This window comes from Homarus americanus, unplaced genomic scaffold (genome assembly GCF_018991925.1).
Source record: "Homarus americanus isolate GMGI-L3 unplaced genomic scaffold, GMGI_Hamer_2.0 scaffold46833, whole genome shotgun sequence".
Taxonomy (NCBI): Eukaryota; Metazoa; Arthropoda; class Malacostraca; order Decapoda; family Nephropidae; genus Homarus; species Homarus americanus.
Genome location: NW_024756349.1, coordinates 544,875 through 569,050, shown reverse-complemented (window position 1 = coordinate 569,050; position 24,176 = coordinate 544,875). Strand labels below are relative to the sequence as shown.

Genomic DNA, 24,176 nt, shown 5'->3' with positions numbered 1-24,176 from the left:
ATACGGTTACTTTTGCTACTTTCTTCTGATTTATCGAATAATGTGGTTAATTTATACCCTGGACAACCATTTATCCTTCCTTCCTTCCTTCCTTCATTCATTCCTCCCTCCTAATATCCTTTATAGCCGCCTTGTACCCGTACGTGGATGCTCCTCACTCCTTCATCGGCCAGTACCATCACCTCCTTCATTGAGGCAGATAAGGAATTTGTCCCACCTATTGCCAACCAGACACGATATCGTCTGATCTCATTCACCACGTCTCCTACTCACAGCTCCTGGTAAACTCAGTCTGTTTCTCCTCTTCTTGTTGTACAAAAGCTCGATTTATATATCTTACCTGATAATCAAGTACTTTTGTTTTTATCGTCAACGGAATCCACCTTAACTTGCCCTCCTTACCGTCACTTTCCTCCTCAAATCTTACCGTCACTTTCGTCCTCTAACCTTACCGTCACTTTCGTTCTGCAACCTTACCGTCACTTTCGTTCTCCAACCTTACCGTCACTTTCGTTCTCCAACCTTACCGTCACTTTCGTCCTTCAGAAGACAGATAGAGTCAGTGCACTTAACTGATCTCTACGCTATGGACTCTCTGTACAGCCTCGTGTTCTCCTCCTTCACCTGCTCCAGCGTCGCCCTCAATGACAGAGATGTTTCAAGTTGAGGGCACAAGATAAAGCTACATACAGTATATAGATTTTAACCCGGGAGTTAACTGGGGCACAACTAGCCTCCACAGATCAGTGGTTGAGTTAGGTTTAGTTGGTTAGGTTAGGTTACGTTAGGTTAGGTTAGGTTGTTGTCAGAACTCGTCTCTCTTCACAGATGTAAACATCTAGGTACTGGGCAGGATTTGATGTGATATTATTGGGAAGAAGTTTTTGGCAGACTTATAGTAGTTTGTTGTGAAAATGTGTCGTCCTTAATATATTTTTTCATTGATAAATTTCTCACCATAAGGTCTCGTGCTTAGGGGTAATTTGTGTCCCAGTTCACTTATTTAGCACCAAAATGATCGGTTGCTGATAAACTAGTATTGAAGGATAAACAAATAAGATAAACCTGTATTTTTTCTATACAGTTGTATTTTTTATTGTTTTAATACAATATATTCCTTACACAGTTGACCTATGAAATAAAACGCAATATATCAGGACTTACCTTTTGATAAATTTTGAAGTTGTGATTTGCTATATCTTTATATATATATATATATATATATATATATATATATATATATATATATATATATATATATATATATATATATATATATATATATATATATATATATATATATATATATATATACTTTATTTTTTACAGTTTCTAAACACACGGTGAAACAGGAGAGTGTTATAATTGATGTAAAGTAAAAATAGCTGCATGTCGGTGATACACTAGGGCAAGAAATGGTAAAAAACCAGAACAGTACATTGGAAAAATCTAGAAAAATGTAAAGAAAATACGGAGCAACCATTGTCTCTCCCACTATATGACTAGCCATTATTTATTGTAAAAATATAGACGCTTTCATCCCAGCAGCTGACACACACACACACACTGGCCACAAAGCTACACATTGATGGTGTAAGGATTCTTCTCTGGGAGGCGACGCTTCTTGTGTTGCATTTGTTTCTCGTCGTCATCTTTGTTTTGGAGTTGCTGTTGGTTGTGGTAACGCTGGAGTAGAGCCGTCAGTTCAGCCTTGATGCCGTCTCCTGCTGGCTGGGGACCTGATCCTCCAGGGCGCCCGCCTTCACCGCCTGCAACGCCTTCTCCTTGGCCCTGGAAGATTTCTCGGTCACACTCAGCCTCAGAGAGCTCCCTAGAGTCAGAGAACGCAGAGGGAGGATGAAGAGGCCTAGGGGGCGTCAAGGACGAGCTGTCACTGGAGGAGGACTCAGTTCGCGCTCTGTAACATAATGTTTTTTTAGTTTTCGATAGAACTAAGTTATTGTGTGTGTGTGTGTGTGTGTGTGTGTGTGTGTGTGTGTGTGTGTAAAACTGTATCTGTTGCCTAAAGAATCGTATAGTTTGTGTGTCATTCTCAAACATGCTCATAGTCCCGTCCTAACCTATCCAAGACAAAGGTACAGTACTTCTATAGATGGATACTGTACCACTTACCCATGAACACGATAGTTGTACAAGACCAGCGCAACTCAGCACAACATATACTACACCATGAAGAGGAAAGCCAATAATAGTACTCGATATACTGATGCTGTTAACTGTTGTTGAAGATGGCAAAAGTTAAAGCTGTATTTCTTGTTATAATGTATCTTTGACATAAATTACTATCTTCAGTTACACAATGGATGAAGAACATATCAACATATCTCTAACACTGATGGAGGTGTATTATTAACTATAGCCTACTGAAGTTTATGGAAAATTCTAACAATGAAAATATTAAGTAAAGAATTTGGGTAAACTACTCTTCTGGGATCACGTCTGAACCGACATAATATGTACACTGCTTCAGCTGAATAATAATGATAATAGTAATAATATTAATTGTTTATTATTATTATTAAGGATGAAGTACGAACATGCAGGGACATGGGTGGGGAGTATTTCATAGTGGGGGAGGGAGGGTGAAGGACTTAGGCGCCGTCCCTCACACCAAGAGAAAAAGAAGATGAAGAGAAGAAACCTGTAGCTCATAATGTTATATTGGGTCACTAATTAACCCATTTACAATACAACCCCATAAGAGATTTTACCCAGACAAAGATCCGTAATAAACATCATCAGAAGTGAATCTAAAATGTGGGATTTACGTTTACTGAACCATAGACCTAAAGACTTCCTGACATGCCAAGGATGGAAGATTCTCGTCCCGTTAAGAAGATACGTCTGTTAAAAGGTGCTTATGCTACAGAGAAGAGGATTATGTTGTATACAGTACAGTAAGAGGAAGAGGAAAGTGAGTCAGGAGCAAGAGGAGACAGGCAGGAAGGGCGGGAACATTTGGCAGCCACGGTCCACCTAACACAGCGGAGCTCCTCTACCTGAGGCTACCTGGCATGGCGGACCGGCGGCAGCGGGTGTGGACCCCCTCTTCCTACTACTGCTTGCTGCTGTGCGGCCGCCAGCTGCTGCGAGTGCTGCTGTACGGCGGCGGCCAACTGTTGTGAGTGCTGCTGTGCGGCGGCGGCCAGCTGCTGTGAGCGGTGGTGCTGTGCTGAGGGGAGCTGCTGGTGCTGATAGTGGTGGCGCTGCGGCACGGGGGACGAGGCGTCGTTGCTCTCAGTGCTCGAGTCTCTCCCTCCTCCTGGGGTCTCTGCTGGAGGCACAGAGAGAACTTGGCTGATAAATAGGAAGAGACAGACAGATAAAGAGCAGAATAAGACATACACAGAGAGAAAGAAGGCAAATGAACGACTTTAAATTGTCTCTCGAGAAACAGCTCACGGCACCTGTCATATACTGGCTGATGGCCTCCGTCTTGTTGTTTCCCTCGCCATGTTCCTTTACACTTCTTCTCTCACATGTCCCTCAATATACACCATGTCGCCTTTTTATCATTCCTTATCTTATACACCGTTACTTTCTCCTCCTCACACCATATACCTCCTCCTACACCCACGCCACACTCTCTCCTGCCTCACACGTCGCCTTACCTCTAGTGCGGCTCCTAGGTCGATGAGGTCGGCCTCGTGTGTCCTTCCTGGCCTCTTCCGACCACTGCCTCTGCTCGGGGGCGGCTGTTGGAGCAGGGGTGGAGGAGGCAGGGGGCTGGGCTCCAGGGATGGACTTAGGCCGGCTGCCGTAGTCCGCTCGTCCACCCCGGCTGATGTACGCGATCTCTGTACCGACACAAAACATTTAGTGAACCCTCTGTATAACGGACTTTTTCACCATATAACGGACTTTTTTCACCATATAATACGTTAGATGGAGGTTTCACTGACCAAAACATTCAATCAATTACTAGAACATCTAGACCCACATCACAAACAATAAGAGTCCCTCACCTGCCTCCTTGTAGTGTGACTGGGCTCTCTGTCGTCCCCCCACCTGACCGTAGGCTGGGGACTGCGGCTGGGCGTGGTGGTCGCTGTGTGTGGTGGGGTGGTCCAGGCAGTCGCGGGGAGTCACAGCGTGCAGGGACAGACCGTATTCTAAGGTTCCTTCCGAGCTACCCACGCTACGTGTAGGAGGAGAGGAGGGGAGGGCTCAGAGAGAGAGAGAGGAAGAAATAGATAAAGTGAGAGATAGAGATGAGTATAGATAGATAGATAAAGAGAGACGGTGATAAAGAAAGGTAGAGATAGATAGATAGATAAAGAGAAAATGAGAAAATCAGAGAGAAAGATAGAGAGAGAAAGTGAAAAAGAAAGGTAGAGAGTTAGGTAGAGAGATAGAAAGCGAGAGAGAAAGATAAATAAAGAGATTAGAGAGAGAATGGCAGTAAGAAGAGACACGTTAAGTGTTAGAGAAGTAAGACAAAGAACCACTATCTCAACCTGTCTTACTATAGTTACTGTATCCACACAACACACAACATATTATACACTATGTCATCATGATAATAATAATAATAATAATAATAATAATAATAATAATAATAATAATAATACAAATAATAATAATAATAATAATCATAATGATAATACAAATAATAATAATAATAATAATAATAATAATAATAATAATAATAATAATACAAATAATAATAATAATAATGATAATAATAATATTAATAATAATATTAAGTTTGAAGAAAGACGTGATAATCTAAACCTAAAATAAACAATAATTTACTTAGGATCCTTCAAGTTTTTCTGTATATATGATGGTTAAGTTTATAATGGAGGTGTTAAATGTGTTTTGGATTATGGGTGAAACTTCCATATAAAAACATTACGAAAATAAACCTTAGTGCTTATGGACCGCTGTGGACCTGGATTCTCATAGACTCGTTCGCTCGTGAATTATGGGAAAACTCTGTTGGTTCATTCAAGATAAAATACAAAGATGGCGGCCACTATAGCTTAAAAAATTATCTTGTGAATCATTGAGACTACGGAACTTAGTGATGATTTGGCAATTTACCTGAAGGTGGCGTAGGGGCAGATCTCATAGGGGTCAGAAGTATCATCCTGGGTCTTGAGGGAGGCGAGGGAGCCGCGAGGTTTCTTGGTTGGCGTGGGAGAGTAGAGGTGGGCGCGGGTGAGCTCTGAGTTACGGGCGTTGTCATCCTCCCCGCCCCCCTTCTGGTCCACACTCTCCCCTTGCCTGCTGGCCACACAGGATCTCATTAGTTTTATTCTAGAGTGGCTGACTGACTAACTGACTGCTGCCTGTCTGAGGTTAAAACAATATGTTGTGTTTCTCTTCCAAAAGAAGCAGGGACATTAGCTGACTAGACGAACTATCTGAATTCTTTGACATTTAAAGAGCTACTCACCTGTATGTCTCACCTCCATGTATCATCTGTATGTCTTACCTAAAGGCCAAACTCACTTGAGGGCCAGACTCACCTGAGGGCCAGAGTCACCTGAGGACCAGACTCACCTGAGGGCCAGATTCACATGAGGGTCAAATCACTTGAGGGCCAGACTCACCTGTATATCTCACCTGAGGGCCACACTCACCTATATCCCCCGTACCTCCGCCTCCTGACGGCGACACACACACAGATGATGAAGGCAGTGGCTAGCAGGAGGGCGCTCACCACACCAGCCACAATGTGGGCGTCGAGCCAGCCGCCCACACCCACACTCCCGCTCACCAGCACCTCCTGCACCGACTCCGCCGTGATGGTGGCTGTGGAGAGGAGGAAGTAGTGAGAGAGAGAGAGAGAGAGAGAGAGAGAGAGAGAGAGAGAGAGAGTTATTAATTACGTACTAATAATATAGACCAAAATGTATTCGTTTATTATAGGTAGTCCAGGAAATTTTTACTATAGGTGTCTTAATAAAGAGACACAGATATTTGTGGGTAGTTTACTGAATAGAGGTGATTTAAGGTGTGGTCGTGGGTCAGCAGCCCAGCACACTCATTGGTTACTGTGTCTCATATACATTGTAGATCTCAGACCACGACATGACACAGTGACGAATCATCTTGTGTCGCGCTAAGGTTACTGACGTCAAGTTATGGTCTTTTGTGATAACGTGTCTCCCTCCACACACACACACACACACGGCCATGATCACGTACCTCCAGCGTCGTCCGTGGTGGCTACACGGTAAACAACAGACGTATCGCCCGCAGTAGACGAGGCCGTGACCTTGAGCAGATGCCAGGTGGCCGAGGTCAGGTCACACACACCCAGGTCACCAGTGTCACGGGTCACGTGGGAGTGGAGGGGTGTCCACGCTAACTTGGTCTCCTCGCTCCCTAGCTCCACCTGTTAATATACCCTATAGTTAGATCATATAATGTCTCGTGGCGTTATGATATAGACATGTTATGCTGTAGGGTATTGTATTGTAGATGTATAACGGTATATTGTGTAGTGTTATCTTCATGTGTGTGTGACGAGTCAGTGTTACGTTACCTTCCAGTGTGTGACGGGGCAGCCGAGCTCTGGCCAGACGTAGAGACGTAACGTGACGCAGGTGGCGTTGACCTCGACCAGTCTAGAGGGGTCAGGTCGTCCGGGGGCTGTAAAACAAAAACAAGGTCAAATTCACGAACCTGTAGGGTATTACTCTTCGAATTACAATTATGAGATGAATTCTAGCTCCCTCGTATGATACAGAATAGGTGGTGGTGGTGGTTAGGTTAGGTTAGGTAAAGTAGGTTACAATGTTAGACAGGACACACGACGGACCAAACTGTGACGTATACACTCACGGCTGCCGAGTGTGTTGGCGATGAGGACGGGGCTGGGGGAGCTGGTGCCGAAGGTGTTCCACGCTGTCAGGTAGAGGTGGTGGGGCGCCCCGCATGGCAGACCCCCCACCACCACTCCCCCTGCTGCCGGGTCCACGCCCACCTCAACCCACTCACCCGCACGCCCACGATGATGCACAGTATATCCTGGGGGCATGATATTAGTATTAAATTAGAGTGTTGGTTCTTGAGCTTCAGGTCTAACACTGTGTGAGGCGAGAGAGCGAGACTTACCTAGTATGGGCGCACCTCCGTCACCCGTGGGGATGATGGAGAGGTTGAGGGCGTGGTGGGTGGCGTGGGCAAGGGCGAGAGTGGGCGGCGAGGGCGGTGTGACGGCTATCACCTGGTGAGTGAGGCTGTCCACGCCCACCTTGTTCCTCACCCAACACGTGTAGTTACTCGTCTCCCTCACAGCTGCAGGAGAAGGTCACTACATTAACTGGTGAAAAGATAAACTTGTATTGAGGGAAGTGATGTCAGCCTCTCAGACGGTCCTATGAAGGTTCACAGGCCAGACTACTGTACTCCCCTACCGAGACTTTCACTGGTTAACGATAATGGCCTCAAGACATGACGGCCCGTGAGAGACTTAACACTAAGTGTGGAGACAACGCAACACACAGATAACAGCTGCTCCCCGTGACTCACCTGTGAGGTGCAGGTCTCCTCCAGGCAGCAGCTGGGTCAGTTGACCGCTGCTGACAGCTATTCCTGCCCTTGTCCAACTGATGGTGGGTGCGGGTGACCCAAGACCCCGACACCCCAGAGTCACACCCGCTCCTGCCCCCACCCGCCATGTCCGCCCGCCGCCCACAGCCACTGGAGAGTGGGTGGCTATGGGAGAGGGGAGGGCAGCGAGTCTGGGGGAAGGGTTGCCCTCCCCCGCCACCGTCGTCGCCGTCACCCACACCTGTCAACGATATCTGGGTGACTTTTAATGCTTCACTTTGTGATATTTTGTCAGTTCAGTTATAATGGGTTCTGGAAGTGGGTATAACGTCAGTACTAGAGGCTGTACATAGAGGAACCTTGTACTGACCTGGACTCTGGAGGCTGGGGTGAGTCCTGTAAGCTCCCTCCAGGTGGCCTCTGAACCTCCAGCACCTACCACGTCCCGCACCGCCACCTGTAACACACGTATCACCTGAGTCACCTCTAGACACACCTGGTTGACACACCTGAGGGATTTATGTGTGTCTCCTTCATTAACCTGTGATGGATGACTGTATGTTATGATGAATATTTTTGGTGTTTGATACTCTCTCTCTCTCTCTCTCTCTCTCTCACCTGGTCATCCCTGGCGGAGTACAGAGTATAGTGTAGTATGGTGCCGGTGTAAGGCTGAGGGGGGGCCCACGTCACCAGCAGCGTACTTCCCCCTGTCACTATTACCCTCGTCCTCTCCGGCGGGCTTGGCACTGTAGGGGGTTAGTTGTGTTAGTTGGGGGGAGATTAACCTGGTGAGGGAAACTTAATGGATGAGAGGGAAGTTAGTGTGGTTAGTGAGACGGGAGTTAGTGTTGCTAGTAGTGGATGAGTTAGATGGACGTAGTTAGACATGAGACAAGAAGGAAAGACATAGTTTTTAATGGCTATAGTTGTGGGTCTAGGAAATTTACTATCGATGCATCGTTGTAAGGGATAAAAACAACTACTTTGGTAGATTCAATTACCCTAAACTGTTCATGGAAACAGTGTTAATACTTTATTTTTTAGGATAAACTGACAATCAGGTATCAGTTGTTACCATCGTCTTCAGTGAGGCAGAAGACTGGGTGGTTGGATGCACTGAAGCCCACGTCGTTGAAAGCCTTGACCCTGACGCTGATGTTGGTGGCTGAGGGGAGGCCATCCAGGTTCTTCTCCAGGTTGGTTGTGTTCACCTCCCACATCCTGCCTGCTGTTGGGGGAGGTGATGGTAGTGCTGGTGACTCATACTACTATTACTCTTTTTGTTATTATTATTATTTTCGTTTATATACAATACATGACCACATCTAGCTAAACACGTCAGTCGCAGTCTTTAAAAACTGTATTTTTACAAGAGTTGAATGATGGTGTTTAATAAATCCTTGTATCTAACACTGGTTTATATTTTACAGGTTAAGACATGAGGACGCTGTAAGTACACACTGTGGCAGTTTACAGACATCATTATGACAGGGAGCAGTGTTGAGATATTCACACCTAAAGTTATAAATAGTTTCAGGGATCAGAAATATTTTAATTCACTCTCAAACTTTACTTTGGAACACAAGTACAGTAAACACACAGATATCATTCATAACTTTGCTTAGTATAAAACAGTGTTATCTCTGAGTCTTGCTTTGTCAGGGAGCGGCTTTTATTACACGTAGCTCACTAACACAGGTGACCCGCCAGTACCGGAAACCTCACGGTGATAACGTCAGGTGCTGAGATAAAGCAAGACTTGTAGCCCTGTTAGCTTAAGGTTAAGTTAGGTCAGGTCACAAGGTACAAGTTTAATTATAACTAACACTTAGCATGTCGTTGATGGAGGCAGTGTAGTGAGTGTTCTTCCCGTGGAGGTAAGGTTCATATATTACTGTACAGTAAAAATATATTTTTTCTGGTACAGATAATGTATTATGTATTATGTTGTTTAATAATGTTCAGTTTATCGTGGATGAAGGTAAGGGTCATGTATTTATTTCAGTACAACGTATACAAACTTTTTTCCTCACGTGGAGATAATGCTCGTGGTTTATTACTTAACGCTCGGCTCATACAGCAAACAGTATGGCGCTAGACATCACCATTTTCCGCTTCCTTCTGACATAATTACTGGCGTCTCGTTGTTGTCTATTAGTTCACGCCCCGTAATTGTTTTTTACGGATATATAAACTTGTCTCTTTTGGGGTGTTGTTGTGTTTTTGGTCTGGGGTTAAACTTCCACTCGATGGATATATTTTACAATGTCATGTGTTTACAGAAGACGGTACTGTTATAGTCTATAAGTTTATGATGACTTGGTGTGGAAAGTTCTGTCTTATTAAGAAAGGTTTGGTAAGGGAATGACCTGATAATTTAGCTTCCAAGGAGAGGCCTATGTTTGGGGGGGAGTCTGTCTGTCTGTCTGTCTGTTTGTCTATCTGTCTGTCTGTCTGTCTGTCTGTCAGTCTGTCTGTCTGTTTGTCTGTCTGTCTGTCTGTAAAACTGACGTAGGAGTTGCCGTCTGTCTCTCTGTCTTATACTTTAGTAGGACTTACTATCGGTGGCATGGTGGGCGTGAGTGGTGGGCGTGGCGATGATGGTGTAGCCGGCAACGGGGGCGTGAGCACAGTGTGTGGGCGGAGGAGACCACCACACTCTCACCCCGCCACGTCCAGATCCACGACACGACACTCCTATGGGCGGACACGACGGTGCTGCGAAGGGAGAGAGAGCCGAGTTAATGGGAGTGATCTCAGAGAGGAGGAGGCAGAAGGTCTATTTAGATGAGTTACAATAAGCTGCCAGAGTTAAGGGAGTATCCCCATAACTCTCTATAACTCCACCCAACCAATCACAACCCTCTATAACTGCACTCAACCAATCACAACCTTCTATAACTGCACTCAACCAATCAGAACTCTCTATAACTCCACCCAACCAATCACAACACTCTTTAACTCCACCCAACCAATCACAACCCTCTTTAACTCCACCCAACCAATCACTCACCGTCATGGCTGGTGGAGTGAACTATCCTGGGGGAGGAGAGAGGTCCTGGCCCCGCCCTGGTGAACGCCCTCACAGCCACCTCATACAGTGTGGCCGGCGTCAATCCACGCACCTCGTACTGCTCCACACCGTCCACGTCTGTCAACAAGCACGTAGGGTTAGGTTAGGTTCGTGTATTATGTAAACAAACTGTGACGATAGAGTGATATGGTTAGGAATTCTGGTTGTCTAGTGGCGTCCATAGTGGATAATAGCATTAATTAACTAGTAAAATAATAATATAACTTGACCCTGGATAATAGACAGTAATATATGATGTGATAATCATGAACAAAAGACAAGTTATTTGTTTTTAGGCATTATATTAACGTTAATCATTAACTTGTATAGATTTAAGTCAACTTAACATGAGACGACCTGAGGACTGACCCGTGACGGCCCTGGTGATGTAGGTGTGGTGACCCTGCAGGTTCTGACGACGAAGGGCGAGAGTGTAGCCCCTGAGTGCCCCGTGGGTGAGGTGAGGGGCAGGGGCTCGCCATGTCACCAGTAAGGATCGAGGACCACCGGCCGCCACCCGTACGTCCTGAGGTGCTCCTGAAGGCGCTGAAGGAGGATCAATAATCAGGATATATGTACTGTATGGGTCTAGGAACATGTACAGTACTTATTTTAACTTGATGGCCTGTGCTGTGGGTTCGAGTAGTATGTATCAGTGTCAGAATTATAGGTGATTTAAAGGCCCGAGTTCTCTCACCTTCCTCAGTAGTAGTGAAGACGTGTGTGAGGGAAGGTTGAGACACTCCTAGGTCGTTGTGGGCCATCAGTCTCACAGCGTAGGTCTGGTGAGGCGCCAACCCCGTTACCTCGTGAGACGTCGCCCACTGACCCACGCTCACGTTACGCCCATGGACGACCCACGACTCCTCCTTCGACGCTGACGAGGGAGAGACAAAGACTTAATGACAGAGGACTAGAGTTGAGTGGATGGTGTTGATAATGAAGAACTGTGAGGAATATGACGATGATTGTGTTGAATTCTTGCTGTGGTAGTAACAGTAATGACACGATCTTGGCACTATCCTAGCACTGACACCAGAGGTATTCACAGTTATGGTAGGAACTCACCCCTGTACTGTATGGTGACGGCTGCCGGCTGAGGGAGGCTCCAGGAGACAACAGCAGAGCGACTGGTGATCTCACTCACACTCACTCCGGAAGGTGCGGTCGGCGGTTCTGGTGGGCGGTGAGGAGAGAGAGGGAATTAGGTGTTGGTTGTGTTGGTTTTTCTTTATCGTTATCTTACTTATTACTAATCCGCATGGTTTAGTGATTTAGATTAGGTTAGGTTGGGTTAGGTTAAGTGTGGGAGGTTAGGTTAGGTTAGGTTGGGTTAGGTTAGGTTAAGTGTGGGAGGCTTACCAGGGAGGGATACGGGTTCTATCAATAGTGGCTTGTGTGTGATCAATATATAGGGGGGGGGGCGGTGTATTGTAGTTATGATGGATATTTATTATTGGCTGTTGTGGTATAGCAGGTATGATGAGGCAGGTGTCATTGGGGTGGATGATGCTAGGACAAGTGTTGTTAGGGCAGGTGTAGTGTGGCAATATGGGATTTACGCCTGTAGTTGGAGCATGTGTGTGTGTGTACAGTTATAGAGGAACAGATGTTGAGTAAAGTAACACCTGTACACTAACACTATCAACAGGTGTAAGGATCACTCACCTATAATAGCGATGTCAAACACCTGGGAGTGGTCACCGTGGGGGTTGGTGGCCCGGCAGGTGTAAGGCCCCGCGTCACCTGCCGTCACTGCCCGGATCTCCAGCGCGGCTCTCACCACCCCACCTGCCTTACTCTCCCGTACTGCCGTCCTGGTCACAGTAACAAGAATTATAACAACTACGAAATTACATACAAACACTATATTTAAAAACCAAATTACTTAAAAATAATATAAAATTAACGTCATTATAAGTTGATATTTATCCTACAGGCATTTAAATTACCTGTTTGATTAATAGTGAAAATTGAGACATTCTAATTTAAACGAGTGATGTGTTAGGGAGTGAATCGTGTATGTCAGTATCGTAAATCACTACCTGGGAAATGCATAAGCCTTTAAAACGAGAACAAATACAGCTTTACAGAATGTGTATTATTATTATTATTATTATTATTATTATTATTGATGGGGTGTACATACCTGTGGCCTGGTGAGACAGGTGCGTGGTGACGGCGCCAGGTGAGGGAGAGAGGGTCGTCACCTGTAGCCTCACACATCACCGTCACCGTCTGTCCAGCGTGGCCCGTCACACGTCTCCCCTCCGTCACGACACGTGCAGGGGCTGTCACCAGTACGAGGACAGGTAGATAAGTGACAGATGCTTGGGCGGTAATCAGAACAGGTGTGATAATGGTACCAGGTAGTTAATTACATAGAAAGACCGGTGCATAGATGATAATTGGACGGGTAATAATGCTACAGGTGTGTTAAAACTAATTAAGATTGACAGAAATGACAGGTGAACCGCCTTGACTTAAATTGACCAATCGTTATGACCTCTGTCATCTCTCACTAACCAATACATCGACCTCATTCACCCTTAACTGTCCCTTCCTGACCCTACTCTACCCCTCCTGACCCTACATTACTCCCCCTGATCTTACTTCACTCCTCCTGATCTTACTTCACTCCACCTGACCTTACTTCACTCCTCCTGACCTTACTTCACTCCTCCTGACGCTACTTCACCCAACCCTAAAGTTACTTCACTCCTCCTGATCTTACGTCACCCTTCCTGACCCTACATCGCCCCTCCTAACCTCTCCACCTACCGTGCACTGTGAGCTGGACGACCTTGGAGATGGGTTTACCGACCGAGTTCGCGGCTTGACACATGTACCAGCCGGCGTCACTGGTCTTGGTGTCCTGCAGTACTAGAGACCCGTTGGCCGCCTGGGACGACCTCAGCCCGTCCACTACTACAGGTTGGAAGTCCTGCGCCGCCTCTCCTGTAGATACGACTACCTGAGTTGTTATTGTTCCTTATATACAATGAGGAGTTTATTGTGACACCCGGTGGGCTCTGTCGCAAGGTGTTCCCTGTGTTGAGGTCATTGAGTGTTCCTGTGCTGGGTCATTGAGTGTTCCTGTGTTGGGTCATTGAGTGTTCCTGTGTTGGGTCATTGAGTGTTCCTGTGTTGGGGTCATTGAGTGTTCCTGTGTTGGGTCATTGAGTGTTCCTGTGTTGGGGTCATTGAATGTTCCTGTGCTGGGTCATTGAGTGTTCCTGTGCTGGGTCATTGAGTGTTCCTGTGCTGGGTCATTGATGTTCCTGCGTTGGGGTCATTGAATGTTCCTGTGTTGGGGCCATTAGTGTTCCTGTGCTGGTCATTGAGTGTTCTGTGCTGGGTCATTGGTGTTTCTAGGTCGTTGGTGTTCTGTGCTGGGTCATTAGTGTTCCTGTGCTGGGTCATTGAGTGTTTCTGTGTTGGGGTCATTGAGTGTTCCTGTGCTGGGTCATTGAATGTTCCTGTGCTGGGTCATTGAGTGTTCCTGTGTTGGGGTCCACAGTTAACTCACCTCGGCCAGAAAATTGAAGAAATAAATTGTTCAGTCGTCTGTACTCTCTGGTGTTAGAGGGACTTAGGAGTTAATTATGTTGGAAAATGACTCATCAGTACTAATCAATCTCTCATCTATTATGTACAGTACAGTCAACTCAGTTACTAAGCCAGGGTGGTGCTTTAACCAAACTACTGTAGGCGCAGCTTCAAATATAACCTGTAAATAAAAACTTTCCTGAATTCATATAAAAAAGTCTATAAACTTTTGCATGGGGGGGAAACGTCAAATATAAACAAACTTTCCATATTTAGTAACTTTAAATGTCAACTTTTTTTTTGCATTCGTCAGTCCAAGTGTAAATACAGTGTTGGCAGATCAGAGGCAGTGTATGTTGGTAATAGTGAAGGTTTGTGAGAACACATTGATCTTAGTGGTGATGGCGCCTCGCTCTACAGGTCACTAAAAAATGTCCCGACCATGAGTCACCCTGTCTGTCCCTCCCTCCTTCCCTCTCTCCTACTGTCCCTCCCTCCCTTCTCTCCATCCCTTACTCTTCCTCCCTTACTCTTCTTCCCTTCCTCCTCTCCCTCACTAAGAGCAGGACCCAGTAAGCGTTACCTGGGGCCTTCATCCAGGTGAGGACAGGTGTTGGGTAGCCTCGGGCACTACAATCTAGCACAACCGTCGACCCCACCAGCGCCGTCCCTCCCCCAGGCTCCACTACCCACTTCGGCGACACCTTCAGGAGAAAGAAAAACATGTGTTACAATGTGCAGAAATTAACATCAGTTTTTGGGACTTGGAACGAAAGAACAGCCATTATAGTTGTTCTATTGTTCATCATTCATCAACAAGGACACACACACACACACACACACACACACACACACACACACACACACACACACAGTTCCAGTATCAACACATGTTACACTAGAAAGATATATACAGTAGTCTGTTGTGTTGCGTTGTGTTGCGTTCTGTCGTTTTATGTTGTGCTGTGTTGTGTCGTATTGTGTTGCGTTGTGTCGTGTTATGTTGTGCTGTGATGTGTTGTGTTGTCAGTGAACCCCCACACACACAGTAAAGTAAATTAGCGAGTGAAAAGTTAATCCAGCGTCTTTGTGTGTGTGTGTTGTGTGGGTCGTGTTATTGTTCGTGGCGTTGATTACACTTCATGTCACTGATTAAACTATTTTTGATCGTGTCGGTTAGTGAGATTAGGTTGGTTTTATCTTTTTTTTCTATTTCTTTATTTAAATTTTAAGTTATACTTCAATCAGTCCCTCCCTGTACCCCTCCTCCTTACTACCACCCCCCTCCCCATGACCCTAGATGACCTATTTTGACCCACGATGACCTATTTTCACCCCATATTACATAGTTTAACCCTAGATGACCTATTTTGACACCTAGATTACCTATTTTGATACCAGATGACATATTTCGACCCTAGATAGCCTACCATGACCACCAGATGACCTACCATGACCCCAGATGACCTACCTCGATCCCAGTTGACCTACCTTGACCCTTAGCGTGGCGGTGTGGTTGATGGAGGCGGCAGCGTTGGCGGCTTCACAGGTATAGGAGCCCGAGTGGTGCTCCCGCAGTCGATTGAACACCAACACCTGGAACACACTCACACACGTTAATCCTTGTGTGTGTACTTACACACACACACACACACACCAATGAAAAAACACAGATGGACGCCTCCTCAGCCAATCAGCAGAGAGCTTACCGTCGCAAACTCGCTGACTTGTTTACTCTCTACATCAGGGTCGTGCTGGAGGTGTCTGCCGTCTTTGAGCCAGTTGATGGTGATAGGTAGGTCTCCCTCCGTCACCATACACGACAGCTGAGTCCGGCGGCCCTCTTCTAGGTTACTCCTGAAGGTGAACGTGTCGATCTCCGGAGGTTCTGAGGCAAGGGGGAGAGGTTAATGTGAGTGTGTCGTTCTCTGGGGTACTGAGGCAGAGGGAAGAGGCAGGGGGGAGTTCTGAGACAAGGGGGGCAAGGAGGGTTCTGAGACAAGGGGGCAAAGGGGGGCAGCAGTGTGAGAGGTTAAACGGATATTAGATTGAGAAGACCTTGAGAGTCGTTTAAATACAAAGGGTGTGAAAGCGTTTAAGAAAGTGAAAAGTGTGGAAGAGTTTAAACACTTTCACACTTTTTTTGACTCTCTTAAACGCTTTCAACAGACGTGGTGGAAAGAGACTTACTGAGGACGTGGAGGAAGGTGTGAGAGGCGGCAGTCTGGCCCTGCCTGCCGGAGACGAGGCAGGAGTAGCGGCCGACATCCTCACGACTGGTCTTCCTCACCACCAGCGTCCCGTTCATCAGCACCTCTTGTCTGTAATAGGTGTACTTGTAACACTATCTACACCTCCTGTCTGTTACACTCTCTACACCTCCTGTCTGTTACACTATCTACACCTCCTGTCTGTTACACTCTCTACACCTCCTGTCTGTTACACTATCTACACCTCCTGTCTGTTACACTCTCTACACCTCCTGTCTATTACACTCTCTACACCTCCTGTCTGTTACACTATCTACACCTCCTGTCTGTTACACTATCTACACCTCCTGTCTGTTACACTATCTACACCTCCTGTCTGTTACACTATCTACACCTCCTGTCTGTTACACTATCTACACCTCCTGTCTGTTACACTCTCTACACCTCCTGTCTGTTACACTCTCTACACCTCCTGTCTGTTACACTCTCTACACCTCCTGTCTATTACACTCTCTACACCTCCTGTCTGTTACACTATCTACACTCCTCTGTCTGTGATTTGTACCGTGAATGCCTTACCTACTTTTCCTGTCTGTAATTAGTACCGTCAGTTAAATACGGACCATTACAGTACTACATCCCCTGACTTGAAGGTTTCATTCTCGTAAACAGTGTGTGGCCCTGGTAGTTTGTTGTGCGGGTTCTGTCTGATGACTACCTGCATTAAAACTTACTAAAACAACTATGGCATTATACCTGGTGTCAACAGTGTCAGGAGTCAGGTGTAGTCATGAACATATCTCACCTGTATGACGCAAATAACTTACCTGTGGGAGTTGGGGAGGGCGTGTCCTTCCCTGCGCCAGGTGATGGTGGGGGTGGGGAAGCCTCCAGCAGGACACCACAGCCTCACGTCCTCCCCCGCCACCGCCGTCACATTAGGCATCGCGCGCACGAACGGCGGACCTGCGGGGTCATCTGAGGTCAGTGATGGCGTTACTGTGGGTGATTGAGGTCAAATTAGGCCAATTAGTTCGATTATTGGTTCGTGTCAGCTAAGAAAGAAGTCACAAAGTTTCTTTTTATTTTGGTGCGGAAAATGTTGAGCTTGTGGCCGGGAGTTAAGGCCATAGGTAGTGTCAACAAGCTGTCAAGTTAGTAGTAAGGTCAAAATCTTCGTCCAGGATATACCTACATCAGTTAAGTCAGTAAGGGAGTGGGGGTGAGAGTCAGGGGCGCCTCACCGTAAACGTTGAGCCTGGCGGAGTGGGCGACGGAGCCGACAGAGTTGTGGGCGGTGCAGGTGTAGGTGCCGCCGTCCCTCACCGTCACGTCACTCAGGTTCACGTGACTCACTACCTCCCCTAGCTCAGTCCTGAAGCTCCCCACGCTAGTCCTGCCGGGAGGTGAGGCTCGTGAGGTGGGCGGAGATTCGTGAGATGAGGGGATACTGAGATGGGAGAGAGACTCATAAAATGGGATAGACTCATGAGGCAAGGAGAGAGAATCAAGACAAGGGGAAGACTCGTGCATAAGACAAAAAGAGATAAAAAGAAAATGCATCAGTTTTTGCTATCAATTCATTCATAAGATGACATCACGCGGATATATAGCTTGATATACACTGCGTCGCTGAAGGGGGGCGGGGGAGGATGAGAGACAACGTTGGGGAGGTAGAATAGAGAGGTGACCTGCCTATAGGGGGATGGTAGGGGGGGTAACAGCCAATTAAGGTACCTGTGTGAGGTGAGGAGAGGCTGGTGATCGCGGGTCCAGGTGATAACAGGTGCAGGGGTGCCCACGGCCGAGCACTTGAGGGATACAGGTGACCCCGGGGACACCGTCTGCTCGATGGGCGTGTACGCAGCTGGGGCGCCGAGGTCTGTGGGCAGAGTGTGAGAGAGTCAGGAGAAAGGGAAGGACTGTGTGTGTGTGTGTGTGTGTGTGTGTGTGTGTGTGTGTGTGTGTGTGTGTGTGTGTGTGTGGGTGGTGGAGCCGGTGTATGGGGCGGAGGCTACTTTAGAGTTTCAGCCCCACAGCAAAGTGGAGTCCAGCGTCGGTGGTTACCAAAATAACTCTCTCTCTCTCTCTCTCTCTCTCTCTGTGTGGGTGTAGGTGGGGGTGTGTGTTACCTGTGTGGGTGTAGGTGGGGGTGTTGTGTGTTGCCTGTGTGGGTGTAGGTGTGTGTGTGTTGCCTGTGTGGGTGTGGGTGGCCGGGTGTTGTGTGTTGCCTGTGTGGGTGTGGTGGCAGGTGTTGTGTGTTGCCTGTGTGGGTGTAGGTGGCGGGTGTTGTGTGTTACCTGTGTGGGTGTAGTGGGTGTGGTGGTTTACCTATGTGGGTCTAATCGGTGTAGGGGTTTACCTGGGCGGGTGTAACGGGTGTAGGGGTTTACCTGGGCGGGTGTAGCGGGTGTAGCGACTGAGGGCGAGGTCTCTGGAGGACCGACGCAGACCGGTGCTCCCCGTCCGCTGTACCTGCACAGGAACACAGTGACTCTTGTTAATTAATCTGAGCATGAGTTTGCAGAAAAATGAGGTGATACAAGGATGAAAGGCGTGAGAGATGTGGGAAGAACGAGGATAGTAACTGAGACATAGAATGAGAAAGTGAAGAAAATAATGAAGTAAATGAGAGATATTGAAAGAATGGAGTAACCAACAAAATGAGGAAATTGAGACGAGGTTAAAAAATGAGGAGAATGAGAGACAATGGAAATAAAAGCATGAGACACGTGGAAGCAAGAATGAAGCGAGAATGAAGCAAGAGGTGAAGCGAGAATGAAGCAAGAATTAAGCAAGAGTGAAGCATGAGGAGAAGCAAGAATGAAGCAAGAAGTGAGAGATGAGGCACTTCAAGACTAGTAAATTTTATCTCTTATGCAAATTTAATGTCTTCTCAAAACTTAGAATATTATCGTAAACCAAACTAAGCCATTAATTCTGGGGCCTAATTACAGGAAATTCTGATGGTGTTACAGCTGGTGTAGGAGTGTGAGGGTGGTATTACAGGTGGTGTGAGTGTGTGAGGGTGGTATTGCAGCTGGTGTGAGGGTGGTATTACAGGTGGTGTGAGAGTGTGAGGGTGGTATTACAGGTGGTGTGAGTGTGTGAGGGTGGTATTGCAGCTGGTGTGAGGGTGGTATTACAGGTGGTGTGAGAGTGTGAGGGTGGTATTACAGCTGGTGTGAGGGTGGTATTACAGGTGGTGTAGGAGTGTGAGGGTGGTATTACAGCTGGTGTGAGGGTGGGGTGGTGTGCAGCCTGGTGTGAAAGTGTGAGGTGGTATTACCCGGGTGGTGTGGGGTGTGAGATTTGGTGTGCAGCTGGTGTGGTGTGGTACGGCTGGTGTGGCTGGTGTGGGTGTGGTGTGTGGTGTGGGGTGTGAGGTGTGAGGTGGTGTGTGGTGTGAGAGTGTGGTGGTGTACGTTGTGGTGTGGGGTGTGAGGGTGTGGTGGTGTGCAGGTGGTGTGAGGTGTGGGGTGGTGTGCAGCTGGTGGCAGAGGTGTGGGGTAGTGTGCAGCTGGTGTAGGGGTGTGGGGTGTGGGGTGGTGTGCAGTTGGTGTGGGTGTGGTTGGTGTGCAGCTGGTGTGGGGTGTGAGGGGTGGTGTACAGGTGGTGTGGGGTGTGGTTGTTGGGTGGTGTGAGGGGTGGTGTGCAGGTGGTTGAGAGTGTGGGGATGTTGTTGCAGCTGGTGTGAGAGTGTGAAGGTGGTATTACAGCTGGTGTAGGAGTGTGAAGGTGGTATTACAGCTGGTGTGAGAGTGTGAAGGTGGTATTACAGCTGGTGTAGGAGTGTGAGGGTGGTATTACAGCTGGTGTGAGGGTGGTAGTACAGCTGGTGTGAGAGTATGAGAATGTTGTTACAGCTGGTGTGAGAGTATGAGGATGTTGTTACAGGTGGTGTGAGAGTGTGAAGGTGGTATTACAGGTGGTGTGAAGGGGGTGCAGCACCCACCTGGCCACTGTAGATCTCAGCTGGCTTTGAATCCATCTGTGGTCGTGTCAATTCCTCTGACTCCTCACTAGTCTCGTCACCAGCTGCTGCTCCACCTGTCTCATCGTCACCAGCTGCTGAACCACCCGCTTCTTCGTCACCAGCTGCTGCACCACCTGACTCATCGTCACCAGCTGCTGCAACACCTGCTTCTTCGTCGCCAGCTGCTGCACCACCATCGTCTGCTGCTACATCACATCATCACCGCTGCTGCACCCTCTGCTTCTTCTTCACCTTTGCTGCCTGTCCCCATCGTCACCAGCTGCTGCACCACCTGCTTCTTCGTCACCAGCTGCTGCACCACCTGCTTCTTCGTCACCAGCTGTTCCACCACCTTTCTTATCGTCACCATCTGTTGCACCACCTGTCTCATCGTTACCAGCTGCTGCACCACCTGCTTCTTCGTTACCAACTGTTCCACCACCTGTTTCATCGTTACCAGCTGTTGCACCACCTGTCCCATCGTCACCAGCTGCTGCTCCACCCGCTTCTTCGTCACCAGCTGCTGCACCACGTGTCTCTTCGTCACCAGCTGCTGCACCACCTGTCTCTTCGTCACCAGCTGCTGCACCACCTGTCTCTTCGTCACCAGCTGCCCCTCCATCATCTTCATCGTCACCAGCTGTGCCAACTCCTATTACTTCGTCACCAGCTGCTCTACCACCTGTCTCTTCGTCACCAGCTGCTCTACCACCTGTCCCTTCGTCACCATCTGCCTCGTCACCATCTGCAGCAGTAGGCGGGAGAGTGTGGAGGTGTACAGGGTCGTCCTCGAAGGTCTTGGAGGACCACCTGTTAGAAGAGAAGGAGGAGCTTGCTTGAGCATCTTTATGGAGTTTTATTCATCTATCTTTTAGTCTGTCTGTCTGTCTGTTTGTCTGTCTGTCTGTCTGTCTGCCTGCCTGCCTGTCTGTGTGCCTGTCTGTCTGTCTGTCTGTCTGTCTGTCTGTCTGTCTGTCTGTCTGTCTGTTTATTTGTCAGTTTGTCTGTCACTTTTTAAGACGGGTTTAAAAAACTTGTAGATTTTGCAATGACAATTTTAGTTGTTATCGTTCCTCGGATGGGCTACTAACAAACACAAACACACAGAAGATGTACACAGATTCTAACACAGACATAAACACAGACATAAACACAGACATAAACACAGACATAAACACATACATAAACACAGACATAAACACAGACATAAACACAGACATAAACACAGACATAAACAGAGAAGAAAAAGACCAAGTTATATTAGTTTTTGTTCTTTCGAGTAGTGAAACGGAACAAATTTAACATATTAGAGTTGTCCGAAAATAAAAGTTTTTGTAATGTAGCTAAAGGTCGTTGTCTCCCCACTGACGAAACGCAATCAGGACCAGCGGCAGTGTCTCCCCTCCAATGATTCCAGAGGCCTTCGTTTTCTGTGATTTGATTTTGTCAACAGAGACTCTCCTCCTTATGTACCTTCTCTTCCTCCTCCTGTTTCTTCTCTTCCTCCACCTGTTCCTCTTTTCCTCTTCCTTCTGCCTCTCCTCATTCTCTTCCTGCTCCTCCTCCTTCTCCTCCTCCTGCTCTCACTCGGGAAGCAAATGGGAGAGGCAGTTGATTTTACTTACATTCTGTCGACGTCGCGATTTTGATGTTATCCTTCCCTCATCGTTTATCTTTTAAGAGGACGATCGAGAGGAACGTTTGATACGGCTCTTTACCTTATCAGTGAGAGCAACATTATCGCCTCATCATCCCGCTACTGCCGAGGTGGAGGAGGAGAGGAGGAGGACGGGGAGGAGGTGGAAGAGAAGGAGGAGGAGGAAGAGAAGGAGGGGGAGGGAGGAGGAGAGAGAGAAAGGTCTACTATGTCTACTTTCTTTATTGTATATGAGGGCAGCGTGTCCGTTTTAGTGTATGTCTGGTAGGGTGGTGGTGTGTGTGGTGCTCTCTCTCTCTCTCTCTCTCTCTCTCTCAACGGCACAAATTCACATTCTCGCTCTACAACATTTTCCTATTTTTTATTTTTTAATGGGAGTTTAAGCTCAAAGTTAAAGTCTTGTTGAAATGTTTTAATTACTTGAAAAAAAAATGCTCATCGTCTTCACAGAGTCAACCAGAAGTGCAATTTGTTCTCTCATAACCTACCCTACCCCACCCTACCCTACCCCACCCTACCCTACCCCACCCTACCCACCCTACTACCTACCCTACCGTACCCCTACCCACCACCTAACCTACCCCTACCCTACCCTACCTACCCTACCCTACCCTACCCAGCCCTAACCTGCCCTGCCCTGCCCTGCCCACCCTGCCCTGCCCCACCCTGGCCACACCTGCCCCCACCTAACCTGCCTGCCTACCTGCCCTGCCACACCTGGCCTGCCCCTGCCACCCTGATCTGCCCTGCCCTGCCCTGCCTGCCACCCTGCCTGCCCACACCTGCCCTGCCTGCCTGCCCTGCCACCTGGCCACCCTGCCACCCCTAACCTACCCTGCCTACCCTACCCTGCCTACCCTGCCCTGCCCTGCCCCACCTAACCTGCCCTGCCTACCCTACCCCACCCTAACCTACCCTACCATACCCCCTCCAGGTAACTTCAAAGGTGATTAATCTTCAGGTGAAACTAGCTAGGATGTCTAATCTTCAGGTGAAATCAATTATCTTTTTATCGGAATCACCAAAGATTATGTGTCAGGTGGAGGTAAGAGAAGGTAACAGATATATTAGACTCAGTGTAATTCTAACGTCATTTTGGTCGCCCATCTTGGAGCTGTAACGCAATAGAGCCCCATTACGTGTGTGTGTGTGTGTGTGTGTGTGTGTGTGGAGTTATTTATAAGTGTGTGCGTTTTTCTTTATGTGTAATTTTGTGTCTGTCTGTTGGTTTGCGTTATCACTTATATTCCCTATTTATCGTCGTTATCATATCTCTTACTGTTTACCTCTAAAATTAGTTTCTCACGTTTCTGGTTCTCGAGTTTATTACTTCCTCTCTCTCTTTCCCCTCTGTTCTTATTCCTCATTTTGCCTTTTCCCTGTTCTCATCACTTATTCCTTCTATTTATCTCTCCTCGCCTATCTCTTATCTTATATCTCTACATTTATCGTTGTTCCTCTCGCTGTCCCTATCTTCTGATCTTATCTTGTCTCTAATTATATGTTTATTTCTTATTTTCTTCTACTTCCCGCGTTTATTATATTTTCTCTCTATATATATTTATCACATTATTTCTGTACCTTCGTGTTTATTTCTGTTTCCTCTGCTTAAAGGGCCTGGGGGAGAGGACGGAGAGAGAGGGAAGGGAGAGGGAAGGGGGAGAGAGGGGAGGGTGAGAGGGATAGGTGGAGAGCCAAGGAAGAAAGAACGATGAAATAACACAAATTAAGCAACAATAACAACAACAACAACAACAACAACAACAACAACAACAACTTCACATTACCAAAAGACGAAAAAAAATATATATATAAAAAATGACACCAACAAACATTTTATTAAATTTAAACACATAAGAAATTAATGAAAGAACGACTCAGAAAAGAAATTCAATTCCTTCTTTTCCTTGACACTATAACAAACGTGCACTAATACACTGATACAATCCCTAATAAACAATATAAAACACCTCAAAAAAAATCCTAAAAAAAAAAAAAATCTTCTCACATCTCCGGACACCATTTTTAAAACCCAGTTGGCGAACGATAAAACGGAATAGATTTTTAAAGCAGTGGCAGGTGGAAGAAATATGTGTGCTTATGGAAACGAAATAGATTTTTATACGAGGGACGGGTAAGGGTGAAATATGTCAGGGGGACGTGTGGCGCTAATACTGTGCT

At 47.0% G+C, this 24,176-nt stretch overlaps 2 protein-coding genes across 2 annotated transcripts in view; both read right to left on the bottom strand.

Annotated features, from left to right (window-relative positions):
- Window positions 1-1,266: 1,266 nt before the first annotated feature.
- Window positions 1,267-18,879, bottom strand: LOC121856777 (Down syndrome cell adhesion molecule-like protein Dscam2). Its single transcript, XM_042352474.1, has 30 exons — window positions 18,756-18,879; window positions 18,100-18,244; window positions 17,607-17,812; window positions 17,190-17,361; window positions 16,343-16,473; window positions 15,862-16,040; window positions 15,644-15,748; window positions 14,736-14,856; window positions 13,385-13,561; window positions 12,753-12,894; window positions 12,272-12,420; window positions 11,672-11,779; window positions 11,301-11,480; window positions 10,973-11,149; window positions 10,544-10,681; window positions 10,090-10,248; window positions 8,606-8,758; window positions 8,146-8,276; window positions 7,898-7,984; window positions 7,507-7,768; window positions 7,090-7,272; window positions 6,817-7,002; window positions 6,518-6,624; window positions 6,178-6,367; window positions 5,610-5,781; window positions 5,068-5,253; window positions 3,987-4,159; window positions 3,633-3,818; window positions 3,031-3,295; window positions 1,267-1,918 (listed from the first exon to the last, which is right to left on the bottom strand). The coding sequence occupies exons 1-30, from the start codon at window positions 18,877-18,879 to the stop codon at window positions 1,579-1,581; spliced, it is 5,034 nt and encodes a 1,677-aa protein (XP_042208408.1). The 3' UTR covers window positions 1,267-1,578.
- Window positions 18,756-24,176, bottom strand: part of LOC121856771 (putative mediator of RNA polymerase II transcription subunit 26) — a 94,666-nt gene continuing 89,245 nt past the window's right edge. Inside the window, exons 3-5 of the mRNA XM_042352466.1 lie at window positions 20,600-21,148; window positions 20,318-20,472; window positions 18,756-18,837 (exon numbers count right to left, since the gene is read on the bottom strand). Coding sequence (XP_042208400.1) covers window positions 20,454-20,472; window positions 20,600-21,148 — 568 coding nt within the window. The 3' untranslated portion in view covers window positions 18,756-18,837; window positions 20,318-20,453. The remainder of the gene's footprint in view (window positions 18,838-20,317; window positions 20,473-20,599; window positions 21,149-24,176) is intronic.

Coding starts and splice junctions, on each gene's coding strand:
- LOC121856777 (XM_042352474.1), bottom strand. CDS start 18,879: ATGCTCAGATTAATTAACAAGAGTCACTGTGTTCCTGTGCAGGTACAG. Junction 11,780..12,271: donor GTTTGACATCGCTATTATAG/GTGAGTGATCCT, acceptor ACCGCCCACCAG/AACCGCCGACCGCACCTTCC. Junction 11,150..11,300: donor CTTCACTACTACTGAGGAAG/GTGAGAGAACTC, acceptor ATCCTCCTTCAG/CGCCTTCAGGAGCACCTCAG.